We start from the raw sequence: 15,395 nt of genomic DNA, 5'->3' as shown, positions 1-15,395 counted from the left end.
GAGACAAGGTCAGCAAGGTGATACTTTTCATTGGGCCAATTTCTGTTGCTGAGAGAGAGAAGTTTTCAAGCTACACAGAACTCTTCTGGTAGCTTGTCTATCTCACCAACAGAAGTTGGGCCGATAAAAGATATTACCTCCCGCCCCCCAGTGTCTCTAACGTTTTGTGTGTGTTGGCTATTCCAGGTGCTGTATATCACAGCTAGAAAGACGTTGGCTTTTCTGATTAAAGACCAATCTCTGGCAGGGCTATATGATGAAATCTGTGGTCTGCCTGCTTCCCCCACCCCAGAATGCTGATAAGGAAAGGGGAGTGCTGGAGAGCACAGAGATGGAACAGCGCAGTGCCTTTGGGGCTCTGCTGGTCTCTGCTGAGTCTTGGCTAGAAGCTGGATTAATGAGAAATGTGCTGTCTTTGTAGCATGCTAGGATAGCGTGTAATGGAAATGGCTTGGCTTTCCCTGAGACCGATTGCTCACAAAGACCGAGCCAAACCGCAAAGTCACCCAGCGGGTCAGAAACATGAGGTCTGCATGCAGTGAGATGAGCTTCAGTGCTAACGAATTTAAAGTCAAGCGCCTAGGAACAATCATTGGAAAACTTAGGACCTGTGCGCCTTGCTTCTATAGATGGATTCATCCTCACCACCTCCTTGGGAGGCAAGGCAGGATCCCCACTGCACAGATGGGGAATTGAGGCATAGAGACATTATGGTCTTGTCTCCACTGAAAAAATGTTGCTGTTTTAACTATGCTGGTGTAGTTAAAGGGGCAAAACCCCCCAGTGTGGATGCAGTAGTGGTATAAAAGCATTTGTACCAGTATAGCTTTTTCTGATTCAGCGGAGCAAAATGAGCGATACCGGTATAACTGGATCTGTGCAAAGGCTTCTAAGGATGTAACTCTGTCTGCAAAAATCACAACCCCTCCCCCAATCAACATGGCTGTGCTGCTAAAGCTTTGAGTGTTGACTGGGCCTAAGTGACTTGTCCAAGGCCACCCTGGAAGTCAGTGGCGGAGCTGGGAATTGGACCCAGATCTCGTGGCGAAGGCTCTAGCCTATCTTAGACAAGCTGTGGTGAAAGACAGTGTTGGAGGAGAAGGCCTCGGAAAAGAGAGTCTGAGGGAGCTGAGATTATAGCCTGGGAAGGAGAAGATTGAAGGAAGGCAGCTATAAACACTTCCAAGGAGTGACGGGAGGGAACCGTTCATCTCACAGAATAGTAGGAGCAGCAGGCTAAATGTGATGGAGGGAGAAATCTGAGATGATAGCAAGACTAATGCTCGTAGCCATAGCAACTGGAGGTTGGGATGGACTTGCCAAAGGGAGTTGAGACAACTGGGCCCTGATCCTGCTCACACTGAATTCAGTGGCAAAGCTCCCATTGTCCCCTACGGGTGCAGGGTTACAGCCTGTCATGGCAGACACTAAAGAGGATGAGATGTTAATGTGACAGAGTGTAACTTACCTGCCCAGGAACTGGGGAGGTGTAAGGTAAATAGTATTTAAAAGGCCCTTGTTATGTCTTACAGCATACACACAAAGAAGTTAGATAAAAACGTAAATATTCTTGCTGAAAGGTTGCAACGTAATGTAACTTTATTTCTCAGAATTCAGAAAGAACGACACAAGAACCCCAAAACAGGAGAGACAAAACAGGCTGCTCCCTAGGGGCAGGGAGGCATAATTTTCCAGCCTGACTCTCATCACAAGCTTCACTCAGAGCCCTCTAGCCTGCCAGCAAGACCAGGAGCCCCTTCTCCCCTTAAAATGATAGCTTGCAAATCCAACATGGTCCTCAGGACACCACAAATATATAGTTTAAACAAAAATATCCACATCCACCCTGATTCGCCCACCCACATTTGCCCAGTGTATTGCTGACACCAGGCCTGATTATAGCTGAAGGGGTTTTAAAGACCAAGGGTCTCTCAGTAAGCATAGTCGTTGTAGCACCATTGTAAGTCAAAGGAGCTGCACTGATTGACACCAGGTGATGATTTGGCCCCAAATGTTCTCCTCGTCATTGGTGCAGTTTACACTTTTGACATTTCTCTTGCCTCGGATCATGAAAACAACCAGTCAGTCTCACTTCGGTTTCCCATCAGTTACGCTCTGTGGTTCTCACCTGCTAGCAGGGAAGGTTGGTTGTCTTATGAAACTGGTTCCACTGGGATGGGAGACAATTTCCTGGGAACTTGTCTGTGCATATTATATGTTGGACCAAGTCTGAACTGACGAGATCCCTTTATTTAAAATAATGAATAATTAAAGAACAACCGTGAGAACAGAACTCTCTGGTTGCAGGGCAGAGAACGCCATGAGAGCATGTTCCCTCTCCAGGGATGCATCTGGTTCCTTTGCAGCAGAAGACAGTGCATACAGCTTTACTGTGGCCACAGATCTCGCCTGGGCTTGATCCTTTCCCCCACTGAAGTCCATGGGAGTCTTGCCATTGACTTTGTAGGGAGCAGGATGGAGCTGATCAACATCTGGCTCCTTTCTCGTCCCTCAACGGTTTAGAACCATTTCAGTACGCGTGGTGAACTTTGGCTACGGGCTATGTGGTCGGCAGGTTGTGCCCAGAGCTATCTGTTTGAGAGGCATGTTTCAGTATTTCCAAACAACTCCCTCTGCTGGCTGGAATCAGAATGGCCCAATAATGTCATACGCCCCATACTGCCAGCAGAGAAAGAGGAGTCTCTTTTAGCTCAAATAGTAGGGCAGGTGCTTTTTGGGAAGATCAGTTCTGTGACTTCTGTCCCCACAGTAAGCAACATCCACACAGCTGCATGCTCCTAGGTGGGCCTGGTTTTGCTGCACTGTTTCCAGACGTGAACATTATATCCCAAGTAATCAAGTGCAGATGAACGACTGTTAATATTCTCAGGCTTTTTTTCCCCCCAGTTGTGCTTCAGCTACAACTTACTTTTCTGTCTTCCTTTTTTTCCTTTGATGGCAGATGTTCCTGGAGAAGTATGGCTACTTTGATGAGCCAGCTCCTAATGGACCCACTTCTGAGCAGTTCACAGAAGCAGTGAGGTAAGAATCTTCCTTTCTGTAGAAATTTCAAATGCAACAAACCAAAATCCCCATCCAGCCCCTGGCTTCTGGATTGTGTGAGCTGTACCCTGACCTTAGGTAGGGTGGTCAACTTTCTACTCAAACAAAACTGAACACCCTTGCCCCGCCCCTTTGCCGAGGCGCCCCCCCCCCCACCGCCCTCCTGTCGCTTGTTCTCCCCATCCTCCCTCATTCGCTCATTTTCACCGGGCTGGCTCAGGGGGCTGGGGTGTGGGAGGGAGTGTGGGCTCCGGCTGCGGTGCAGGCTCCAGGGTGGGGCCAGAAATGAGTTCAGAGTGCGGGAGGGAGCTCCAGCCTGAGACAGGGGCTTGGGACATGGGCAGGGGATGTGAGGGCTCCAGCTGGGGGTGCAGACTCTGGGGTGGGTCGGGGATGAGGGGTTGAGGGCTCCGGCTGGGGGTTCAAGCTCCGGGCTGGGGCTGAGAAGTTCAGAGGGTGGGAGGGGGCTCTGGGCTGGGGCAAGGGACTGAGGTGTGTGGGGGGGGTGAGGCTCCAGCTAGGGGTGCAGACTCTGGGGTGGGTCTGGGGATGAGGGGCTTGGGGTGCAGGAAGGAGCTCCAGGCTGTGGGCTGAGGGGTTTGGAGTGTGGAAGAGGGTTCTGGGCTGGTGCAGGGGTCTGGGGTGTGTGGGAGAGTGAGGGCTCCAGCTGGGGATGCAGACTCTGGGGTGGGGCTGGCGATGAGGGGTTTGGGGTGCAGGGAGGAGTTGAGGGGTCCGGCTGGGGGTTAAGGCTCCGGGCTGGGGCTGAGAGATTCAGAGGGTGGGAGGGGGCTCTGGGCTGGAGCAGGAGGCTGGGGTTTGTGGCGGGGGGGTGAGAGCTCCAGCTAGGGGTGCAGATTCTGGGATAAGCCTGGGGATGAAGAGTTTGGGGTGCAGGAAGGAGCTCCGGGCTGGAGCTGAGGGGTTCAGAGAGCAGGAGGGGGATGAAGGCTGGGGCAGAGAATTGGGGCACGGGGGTGTGTGTGTCAGGCATGCAGGCTCCAGGCGGCGCTTACCTCAAGCAGCCACCACGTCCCCCCACTTCCGGCTCCTACCCGTCTGCAGGTGCCATCCCCGCAGCTCCCATTCGGGAGACGACAAGGCAGCTGCTTCCCAGGAGCCGCGCGGCATAGAGGCTAGCAGGGAGCCTGCCAGCCCCGCTGCACACCGCCGCCAACCGGACAGTCAGTGGTGCTGACCGGAGCTGCCGGGATCCCTTTTCGACCGGGCGTTCTGGTTGAAAACCGGACACCTGGTCACCCTAACCTTAAATTCTCTTCCCAGCAAAGGTCTTTTCCTGTGCTCTGTCTATCTTCTAAGCAGGCAAAAGCACAGCTGGTTGTTGTAAAATGCACAGCTGCATGCCCAGCTCCCAGCAGTGATGCGCTGACCTGCACCATTCAGCCCAGTATCTTACTGAACAGATTTGTTTGCCTTTTATGGCCTGGTTAGAATAATATCTGCAGCAATGCTGCAGTTCGTGGCTGGCTGGAAGATTTCATGACTGCCTGGGATGACAGCTGCACTTATAATAACAACACCACCTGGTCTGTCAATGGTGCTTTTCAGCAGTAGATCTCAAAGCACATTACAAAGGAGGCCAGTATCACCCCCCCCCATTTTGCAGATGGATAAACTAAGGCGCAAGACATGAGTTTCCCAAGGTCACCCAGCGGGCCAGGAGTAGAACCCACGTCTCCTGAGCTCTAGTCAGGTGGTGTGTTCGCTAGGACACGCTTTCTCTATCCCCTCATACTCTGGCCTAGAGGGGCCATAGATTCCGAGGCCAGAAGGGTCCATTGCGATTGCAGGATAGGTTGTCTCCTGGGAGCTGTGCTCTTCCTGGGGCTTTCGTTAGCTGATTAATGCCAGGGACGGGCCTCCCACCTCAGCACATCCTTGTGGATTGTGTTAGGTGCTATGGAGGAGATTGCCCTTTCCGAGACAGCCTGGCTCCAGAGAGTTTTCCCTCCCTTCCCCAGGTGCCAAGCATATGAACGTGAACGAGAAGGGAGTTTCATGCTAGTAAAATGGCGCCAGCTGCCAATGCAAAAGCTGTACCGAACTCTGGCTGTATTGCATTAACAGCCCCAGGAGCCTGTAGTGCAGCAGATGCAGCAAGAAACGTGTGGCACCCAGGAGTGCTGGGAGCTGGCTGATTTTATTTGCCTGGATCCAATCCCCTGACAGGCCAGGGACAGGGTTACCAAAGGTTAATATGCCGTCATGTGGCAAGCGTCAGTGTGTGCTGACTTCTGTTCCAGCTCCCCTGGGCCACGCTCTGATCTCAGAGACGCCTGTGTGCCCTTGGGTTACTGCATTTACTTCAGTGTATGTGCCCCAGTCTGATTAAAATCCGTTCAATCCTGGGCCTCCCCTGCTAAGTCTGCCAGTCGGAACCAACTGTGCTTCTCACCTGTCTGCTAGGAGCTGAATGTGGATAGCTGCCTGTGAGAGACGGAACTGGGATGCGCTGACTCATTTTAGTATGGCAGGCAGTATGGTGCAGTGGTTAGAGCACAGACCTGAGCATCAGGAGGCCTGGGTTCTAGCCCAGGCTCTGCTGTCGTATTCCCTGCTCTGTGCCTCAGTTTCCCCTCTGTGCAGTGTGGGTAAGCACATCTATAAACAGCTTTCAGATATGTGGATGACAAGTGCTGCATCCTGCTCCCAGCACAATGAAACCTTTGCCATAGGACTCAGTGGGCCCAGGATCTGGTCCTATAGGTGTCGAGCACTATCATTTCCCATCATGCACCAGTGCCAGCGGCTCTTCTGTGTGAACCAGTGACTGAGGGCTGGGCGGCTCCAGGTCTTGCTATCATTCTGCGTGGCCCTTCAGTTCCCTGCTGTCTCTGACGTTTCTTCCCCTTCTTTCTCAGGGAGTTCCAGTGGGTGACCCACCTACCGCTCAGCGGGGTCCTGGATACTTCCACGCTCCACCAGATGAACCTGCCGCGGTGTGGTGTGAGTGATGCAGAAAGCCACGCTGCCTGGGCCGAGCGGGTGTGGGCCCTGCTTTCCGGCAGACGGGCCAAGACGAGACGCGGGAAGCGCTATGCGCAGCAGAGTAGGTACTTTCGCTGTTCAATGAGATTGTCATGGGCAGGGCCGGCTCCAGGCCACAGCGCACCAAGCGCGTGTTTGGGGCGGCATGCTGCGGGGGGCGCTCTGCCGGTTGCTGGGAGGGCGACAGGTGGCTCCGGTGGAGCTGCCGCAGACACGCCTGCGGCAGCTCCACTGGAGCCGTGGGACCATCGGACCCTCCACAGAAACACCTGCGGCAGGTCAATCAGAGCCGTGGGACCAGCTGACCGTCCGCAGAAACGCCTGTGGGAGGTCCACTGGAGCCACGGGACGGGTGAGCGGCAGAGCGCTTGGGGCGGCAAAATTGCTAGAGCCGGCCCTGGTCATGGGCCAAGTGCAATAATGCAGGCTGCTGGCCAATAAAACTTGGGTGCTTGCCCAGGCTGCATGTGATTGAACTTTTACATACTGTGACTTGATTCCCAGAGCACCTGTAACTTGGCTGAGGTGCTGGGAGCCTCTCCTAGCAAAACAAGAGCAGGAGAAGACCTAGTCCTGCTGCTGCCTCGTCCTGCTGCTGCCAAGTATGGGTCATTCCTAGAAGCTGCCTGAAGATGGGCCCTTCTGAGTTTTACCCATTCTTTTGCACATCTGACCTCAGCAACAATTAGAGCTGATTGGAAACTGAAATTTCTGTTCCATGGGAAATGCTGAAATTTAGATTCTTTTTAGGGCTGTCAAGCAATTAAAAAAAGTAATTGTGATTAATTGCGCTGTTAAACAATAACAGAATAGCATTTGTTTAAATATTTTTGAATGTTTTTTACATTTTCAAATATATTGATTTCAGTTACAACACAGAATAGAAAGTGTTCAGAGCTCACTTTATATTTATTTTTGATTACAAATATTTGCACGGTAAAAAAACAAAAGAAATAGTATTTTTCAATTCATCTCATACAAGTACTGTAGTGCAATCTCTTTATTATGAAAGTTGAACTTACAAATGTAGAATTATGTACAAAAAAACCCCTGCATTCAAAAATAAAACAACGTAAAACTTTAGAGCCTACAAGTCCATTCAGTCCTACTTTAGCCAGTCGCTCAGACAAACAAGGTTGGTTACAATTTGCAGGAGATAATGCTTCCCACTTCCTGTTTACAATGTCACCTGAAAGTGAGAACAGGCGTTCACATGGCACTGTTGTAGCTGGCATCACAAAATATTTACATGCTAGACATGCTAAAGATTCATATGTCCCTTCATGCTTCAACCACCATTCCAGAGGACATGCGTCCATGCTGATGGTAGGTTCTTCTCGATAACGATCCAAAGCAGTGCCGACCGACACAAGTTCATTTTTATCATCTGAGTCAGATGCCACCAGCAGAAGGTTGATTTTCTTTTTTGGTGGTTCGGGTTCTGCAGTTTCCGCATGTGGGTGTTGCTCTTTTAAGACTTCTGGAAGCATGGTCCACATCTCGTCCCTCTCAGATTTTGGACCGCACTTCAGATTCTTAAACCTTGGATTGAGAGCTGTAGCTGTTTTTAGAAATTTCAGAGTGGTATCTTCTTTGCATTTTGTCAAATCTGCTGTGAAAGTGTTCTTAAAACGAACATGGGCTGGGTCATCATCTGAGACTGCTCTAACATGAAATATATGGCAGAATGCAGATAAAACAGAGCAGGGAACATACAAGTCTCTCCCAAGGAGTTCAGTCACAAATTTAATTCACATATTTTTTTTTAATGAGCATCATCAGCATGGAAGCATGTCCTCTGGAATGGTCCTGAAGCATGGAGGAGCATATGAATGTTTAGCAGATCTGGCACGTAAATACCTTGCAACGCCAGCTACAAAAGTGCTGTGTGAATGCCTGTTCTCACTTTCAGGTGACGTAAATAAGAAGCAGGCAGCAGTATCTCCTGTAAATGTAAACTAACGTGTTTGTCTTAGTGATTAGCTGAACAAGAAGTAGGCCTGAGTGGACTTTGTTTTGTTTTTGAGTTTAAAGATAAAGAGATTGCACTACGGTACTTGTGTGAGGTGAATTGAAAAATACTTTTTCTTTTGTTCATCATTTTTACAGTTCAAATATTTATAATAAAAATAATATAAAGTGAGCACTGTACACTTTATATGCTATGTTATAACAGAAATCAATATATTTGAAAATGTAGAAAAACATCCAAAATATTTACTAAATTTTAATTGGTATTCTATTATTTAACAGTGTGATTAATCGCAATTAATTTTTTAATCACGATTAACTTTTTTCAGTTAATCATGTGACTTAACTGCGATTAATCAACAGCCCTAATTCTTTTTTTTTCCTTGTCCTGAATCATAAGGAAAAGCCAAACTTCCCCATGGAACAAAAATGCCAAAAAAACTCTGTTTGGGAGCATCAAATTGTTCCGTTTCGCTGATGTTGAAACACTTCATTTTGGTAATGTCAAAACATTAGAATGTAATTACAAGTATTATAATAAATATAATATATATATTATAATACTAAATGAATATTTAATGCAATATGAATGTCTAAACATATCGAAATAATAAATCTGAAATGAAACATTTGCATCTTATCAAAATGCAACACTTTGACTTTCTCAAAATGAGAGCCCATGACGATTTGTTTCAACATTCCTTATTGAAATTGACATGGTCCCATGAAATATTTTGATTTTGACAAAGCTGCATTTTCCAATAGAAAATTCTCCTATCGGAAATTTTTTGACCAGGTCTAGCAAATCCTGAGATCCTGTTATTTATCATCTCCACACGTCCTGCTATGTCTGTTTTAAATTACTCTGGCAGCCACTGCAAGCGTCCAGCTCTAGGCTTGGCTGGGGTAGTTGGATGTATCTTTTATTTGATTCTTTTCCTGGCTGTACTGCAGTAATTTTACACTTGGAGAAGAGGAGGCAAGAAGATAGAATGATCTTTTCTCCCTTTCAGGGACTTTTGAACACATCTGTCTGCTAAGTATAGTTACACTTATTGGACCATAAAATCCCTGATCAACATTAAGGAAATAGCTGCCCAAAATTAAAATTGTGTGACTGGAATCCAGGCTTGTTAGTGAGAAGAACTTTTGGAAAACATGCATCTGCCTGTTCCAGCCTTTTGGAGGTTAATGACTGAGCCAGTGCTGAGTTGATCCCGTCACTAGGATTGTTTGGAAGGTATCGCACTGAACATTCATTCTGAAAATTGTCCCAAGTTTCTCTCCAGAGACAATAGCTTACAAAGACACTGCTGTAAATGACTCTTATTTGGCATTGTTCTCCATATGGCAAGTTCATGTCGGGCAGGTTCTGTTCGATCTCTTTTACTGTTGTATCTGAGCATCTTCCAGCTGTGCATTAAGTAACATGGGTAACCTCTGGCATGCGTAGTTCATTCCTGCCTGGGGGGAGCGGTGTGTGTGCTGTGGAGTGGCTTGTTTGGATAGGGTTTGATTTTGCTTTAAATGTCCAAGCAAATGTGTTTGTATCTGAGAAGGCAGGTCAGAGAAATGCCCCTGGCACTTGGAGTGGAAGCGGGTAAAGTTTGTGAGGGTCCAGTGGGCCCTCACAATTTAAAATTTAATTTAAAATTTTTATTAAAGCCAATGTTAAAAAAATGACATAGTACGTAGGTTGGGAAAAGAGTGTCTGTACATCTGGGTGTAGTGCTTAGATTATCCACGAATACAAAGTCAGTTTTTTATGTACTCTATGTAGCATATGACATTTAATCAACAATAACCCAAATTTAGCTGACTAGATTTAACAATACAGTTTGGATATTAGAATCCGAATATTTGGGTACATGGCTCATGAAAAGTTGTATGGAGATTTGGTTGTGCAAAGCAAAATATATCAATGAGTGGAGATTGTCCCTCAGTAATATGAGAATTAGGTTGGTTGTCCATTTAGAAAATGCAATCCACGAGGAAAGTATTTGTTACTTTCCTGACTGCCCTCATCTCTCCTAGTATTGCCGATGTCCGGTAATGTGTTCTATGTAGATCTCCCTCGACCACCTGATGGCACCCAACACCACGAGTTGCTACATCAGCTGAGCATAGCGTTGAACGATTCTGCATTCTCTCAGCACTTGCTTGTTACTGGGGTTCCATGCGCCTTAGGCTCCAACAATCAGTCCGTGTGTCTGGACCTGGTAACCCTTAGCCAGGGCTGGCTCCAGGCCACAGTGTGCCATGCGCATGCTTGTGGCGGCACGCTGCGGGGGGGGCTCTGCTGGTTGTCGGGAAGACGGCAGGCGGCTCCGGTAGACCTCCCACAGGCGTGCCTGTGGAGGTTCCGCTGGTCCCGCGGCTCCAGTGAACCTCCCGCAGGCTTGGCTGCGGAGGGTCTACTGGTCCCGCAGCTCCGGTGAACCTCCCACAGGCTTCGCTGTGGAGGGTCCACTGGTCCCACGGCTCCGGTAGTCCACCGGAGCCGTGGGACTACCGGACCCCCCGCAGGGAAGCCTGTGGGAGGTCCACCGGAGCCGCGGGACCGGCGAGTGGCAGAGCACCCCCCGCAGCGTGTCACCGTGCTTGGGGTGGCGAAATTGCTAGAGCCGGCCCTGCCCTTAGCTCTCAAGGTGTTGGCCAGAGGAGTATATTTCTCTACCTTTTAAGCTCGGGCATGGTGGAAGGCCGGGGTCCTGTTCTTGAAGGGCACTCTAACATCCACCATGATGATCTTCTTCCGGTCCTCGTTGGTGATGATGATGTCTGGTCGCAGTTGGCTGTCGGTTCTGGGGATATAGTCTCAGACTGGCCCCTGAGGATGCTCTGTCTCCTGCACAGATGAGTCTGACCCTTATAACAGAAAGTTCCTCGGTGCCTGAGGCATGGGGTCAACTCTGGACCGTGTTCTGAAGTTTGATGATTCTTTTTTTCTTTTAAGCAAGATAACTAATGCACTGATGCCATCTCATTGTGAAATCCAAGTGGAGATAAGGCACAGGTAGATTTTCCTACAGTGTATCTATTTGAGATCAACACGGTTCTCCCACCCAGAGGTGACCTTGCTGGGCTACATCACAATGGCCTTATCTGCATTAGGATTATGGCAGCCTATTTATCTCACTATAAAATAAACATCTTTTCTGTCAGGGAAGACACAGCTCGTGGATCCAGGCCATTGAGTGCCTTGAAGATAAGGACCAAGACCTCTCATTGTTTCTATCTCGCTCCGGGAAGACTGCTTGGAGGAGGGGAAATTAAGGCAGGCTGGGCACATCTCTGGGACTGATGGCTACTTAGGCCAGGTTTGGAGGCTCTCTTTTAGGGTAGCTTCCAACAAAACCACGGTCCTTAAAACTGGACCTGTGCCCCTACCAGTAATAACAATGGGCACAATTTGCAAAGGGGGATGCTTAAGGGTACCTAAATCAAACTGCTTCGATTTTCAAAGTCCCCGAGCAACTGCAGCTCCCACTGAAATCAGCGGGCGTTCCAGATTTGCATTGCCTCAGAAAATCAGGATGCTTTGCCCGAGGTGCCTGTGTTTGAACACAGGGGTTTGCGCTTCCCATCAGAGACTCTAAAGTGCCTTGCAAGGAGGAAAGCACTGTCAGCAGTCTGGGTGTATATCTGTCTGCTGAGTTAATTGCATCAGACCGTCTGGTCATAGATTCGTGGCTACAGGGCCGGATTTGCCTCTGAGCTGGGCATGCCTAGCGCCAGGCGAGTCAGCACTATCACACCCATTTACCCGGCCCCTCATCTCCCGTCAGCTGCCTTCCAAATATGCCCGTCAGTAACGTGCTTTGTGGGGAGAGCGGGCTGGGCGCAGCTGTGCCTGAGACATGGGAAAAGTTAATGAGCCATTAGATAAGTGCCAGTGACATGTCTGCATCTGTTTTAGTGGCTGAGGTTGATAGTGGGGTGGGGAATGTTCCCCAGAGGCAGCACTTTCCCCCCAGCCGGGCAGGATTGTTACACGCAGCTGGTTTCCCTACAATAAATCGTGACTCTTTTTCTCATCTTTCCTACAAACTATCTTGGCAGGGCTCCATGGAGATAAGATGGAGCATTTGTAGGCAGGGGGCGGGGAAGCAAACAGGCTTTAGGCAAGGCAGGTTTGCAGAGGAGACCCAGGCAGGCAGGGACACAGAGAGGGAGTGGGCTGCAGAGGAGAAGGCGCTGGGAGGAGAACACTAAAGAAGAGAGACCAGGAGATGGACAAGAGCAGCTCCATGCAGTCAAGGGGGGTGATTTGGAACAGGATCCTGGAATGACTCGAGAGCCACGGGCAGGGGTGAAAGTAACTTAAAGGACTTACTGATACACAGGGCTGGGGTCCTGAGAAGGGGCGGGGCCTCAATTGGAATGCGCAGGGCCTTGACTGGAACAGGTGGGGACTTTAAATCCCCGGGCCTTTAAATCGAGTCTTGGGACATTTTACAGATCATGTATGACAATCTTTCCATTCTTCACTGAAATGCAGCCACCTCTGGGGTGGAGGGCAGCAGCCATCATGGTGTGGAGGGAGAGGAAGGATTGGCAGGGAACCCTTACACGTATGAGATCTTCAGTGTATATGGAGACTAGAGAGGCCCTTATCTGACAGACCCATGAGCAGGGAGCTGCAGGGAATACCAGTGTGTCTGCCTTGCAGGGCTCTAGGCATTTTATATTTGGCACTAAGCCCCACAGCCCCGAGGTGGATCGGGAATTGGAATGCTGTGGAATCCATGGCGCCTTGAGAGGAAAACCTGGCACAGAGAGGTGCGTTCTTCCCTTGCCAAAGGATGTGTGAACTTGGTTAGCCTGGCGGTGGCAATGTAAATGAAGAGGCTTTTTGATTGCTGGGAGCTGTCTCTCTTAGTGTCTGGGGACAGCTGGGCGATGCCAGCAGGATGGGGGGAGGGTGAATTATGCAAACACCACGTAACCTGCTGGGTTCCGTGAGTGCCCCCAGAAACTTGGGGCCTGATCCTGCCTGATGCTGGCCACCCCAGGGACTTTGCAGTGGTGAAAGCAGAAGGAAAGAGGAGGGGGAGCTGTGGGTGGGTCACTGCTAACCCCAAGCAAGGAAGAGGCCACTGCTGTTAGCTGGACCTTCCCCTGCTCCCACTTAATCGAAGCCCTGCTTCAGCGGCAGCCCCAAGGATCAAATTCTGCCCTTGGTGATGCACATGGAGTCAATGGTTGTGTGCATCTGAGACCGGAGTCTGACCGCTGGGTCCAATCCGTCCACTGAAGCCAGTGGCATCGCTCGGGGGTGGAGTTGGCCCAGGGACGTCTAAGGGCACAACTGAGACTAAACCCACAAGAGAAGAGAAATGCAGCACGGGAGAAATCATCTCTCTAGAGCCATAAACCGTCTTCCCTTCCCACCCCCATATGAGTCATTCCAAGGGGAGGGAGTTGGGGAGGAAGAGTCCCTAAGCAGGGCAATCCAAGTGAGGGGGCGAAGCTTCCAGCATGGCTAGAGTGGAGGAAGTGGGCAAGGGGAGACACGGATTCCTCAGCTGGCTCTTCACGTCCTATCAGACCAGCTTCCTTGTGGGTGGAATGGACCAAAGCCAGGGAGGATGCTAAGGGATCAGAGTAGAAAACAGAACCATCAAGGAAGCCCTGCCAGATGTTCCCTGTCTGATCCCTAGTGATCTTTCCTTTTTCTCTTCCTTTATTATCGTCATTATTTATTTCTGTTGTGATTGTGCCTTGGGCCCCATCGTGTTAGGTGCTGTACAGACACAGCAAAGAGATGGTCCCTGCCCCATAGATCTTACAGTCTAATCCCATTACAACTGCAAGCCTCTGCTGAGCCTTCCCAGCCTGTTAGGGGATGTTGTGAAGCCAAGACTATAACAGGGTTCAAAAAAGAACTAGATAAGTTCATGGAGGACAGGTCCATCAATGGCTATTAGCCAGGATGGGCAGGGATGGTGTCCTTAGCCTCTGTTTGCCAGAAGCTGGGAATGGGCGACAGGGGATGGATCACTTGATGATGACCTGTTCTGTTCATTCCCTCTGGGGCACCTGGCACTGGCCAGTGTCAGAAGACAGGACACTGGGCTAGATGGACCTTTGGTCTGACGCAGTGTGGTCACTCTTAAGTGGGTTGGGGTTATTGTTTTCTGAACCCAGGAGGGTTTTTGTTTGGGTACCAATGTATCGAGTGGACAGGGGGTCTGTGTTCAGTGAGGCTGGACTGAGCGTCCCAGGAAGGATGTGGAGCGACAGGGGCAGGAGGAAATAGAGACAGAAATGGCAAACTCTCAGTCCCCTGCCAAGGAATGTGGCAGGGTTGTTGGAGACTGGTGTGTACTGGAGGCTGGTGACGGAGGTGAACTGATGCACCAGGATGGCACTCAGGGCAAAGTTCACAGCACATGCACAAACAGAAACACTTGTGCTGGAAGCTTGCAACCTGACACCACTTTATTTCTCAGAATTCAGAACCATGACGCACAAGATCTCCAGAACCGAGAGAGAGAGAGCAGGCTGGGCCCAGAAACAGTGGCACTGCTCACGCTACCTTGCTTTCTGCTGGCTCTGACCAGACCATCTGGTTGCATGCGTCTCTCCCAAGCCCCCTAACCTGAAGCAGGGTCAGGAACAACCTCCCCAAACACTCCTAGGGCAGAGTTCCCAGTCTGTGGAGCGTGCTCCGCTAGGAGGGCACAGAGAACCATTCAGGGGGCACAGCTGGGGCCAGAGACAGCCCCCATGGTGGGGTGGGCAGGGAGTGCCACCCAGCTCTGCTCCTGGCCCCAGCTGCTGGCTCTATGCCCGGGGCTCTGCTGCTGGCCCTGTGCCCAGGGCTCCGCACCCATCCCCAGCTGTGGCCCCAGCTTTGGCCTCCTTACCCCTGTCCACATCTCCCCTCCCAAAGCCATGGCCCTGCTCCCCGGCCCCAGCTCTAGGGTCAGGGAGGGTGCAGACAGGGGTAAGGAGGGACACGAAGTAAAAAGTTTGGTGACCCCTGTCCTAAGGGATTGCTGGGAGCATGTTTGCCAGTGTGGGTAGACAGAGATGTGCTCGATTTGTTTGAGCTAGTGCATTAAAAATAGCAGCATAGCCGGGGTAATAGCAGTGGCAGCTCTGGCTAGCCGCCCGCGTACATACCAAAGTGGGCTGGGTGGATTTGCACTCAGGCAGCAAGCCTGAGCTGCTGTCTGCGCTACCCCAGCTACGCTGCTATTTCTAGCTTGAGCAGAGCTAGCGTGGCTGTCTACATGTGCTGTGTAGACGTGTCTTTAAAGGGGTAGCTTGCAATTCCATCACAGTCCTCGCTACACCGCTGGAACGAAAAACCGAAACGGTTCCATTCGGAGAATGTCCCGTTT

General features: G+C 50.1%; 1 protein-coding gene across 1 annotated transcript in view; it reads left to right on the top strand.

The window, feature by feature from the left end:
• The first annotated feature begins 2,962 nt into the window (after nucleotides 1-2,962).
• MMP28 (matrix metallopeptidase 28) overlaps nucleotides 2,963-15,395 on the top strand; it is a 32,740-nt gene continuing 20,307 nt past the window's right edge. Inside the window, exons 1-2 of the mRNA XM_032789652.2 lie at nucleotides 2,963-3,042; nucleotides 5,946-6,133. Coding sequence (XP_032645543.1) covers nucleotides 2,963-3,042; nucleotides 5,946-6,133 — 268 coding nt within the window. The remainder of the gene's footprint in view (nucleotides 3,043-5,945; nucleotides 6,134-15,395) is intronic.

This window comes from Chelonoidis abingdonii, chromosome 20 (assembly GCF_003597395.2).
Source record: "Chelonoidis abingdonii isolate Lonesome George chromosome 20, CheloAbing_2.0, whole genome shotgun sequence".
In the NCBI taxonomy this organism is placed as follows: domain Eukaryota; kingdom Metazoa; phylum Chordata; order Testudines; family Testudinidae; genus Chelonoidis; species Chelonoidis abingdonii.
The sequence above is the reverse complement of the archived record's forward strand: the minus strand, read 5'-3'. Positions and strand labels throughout refer to the sequence as shown.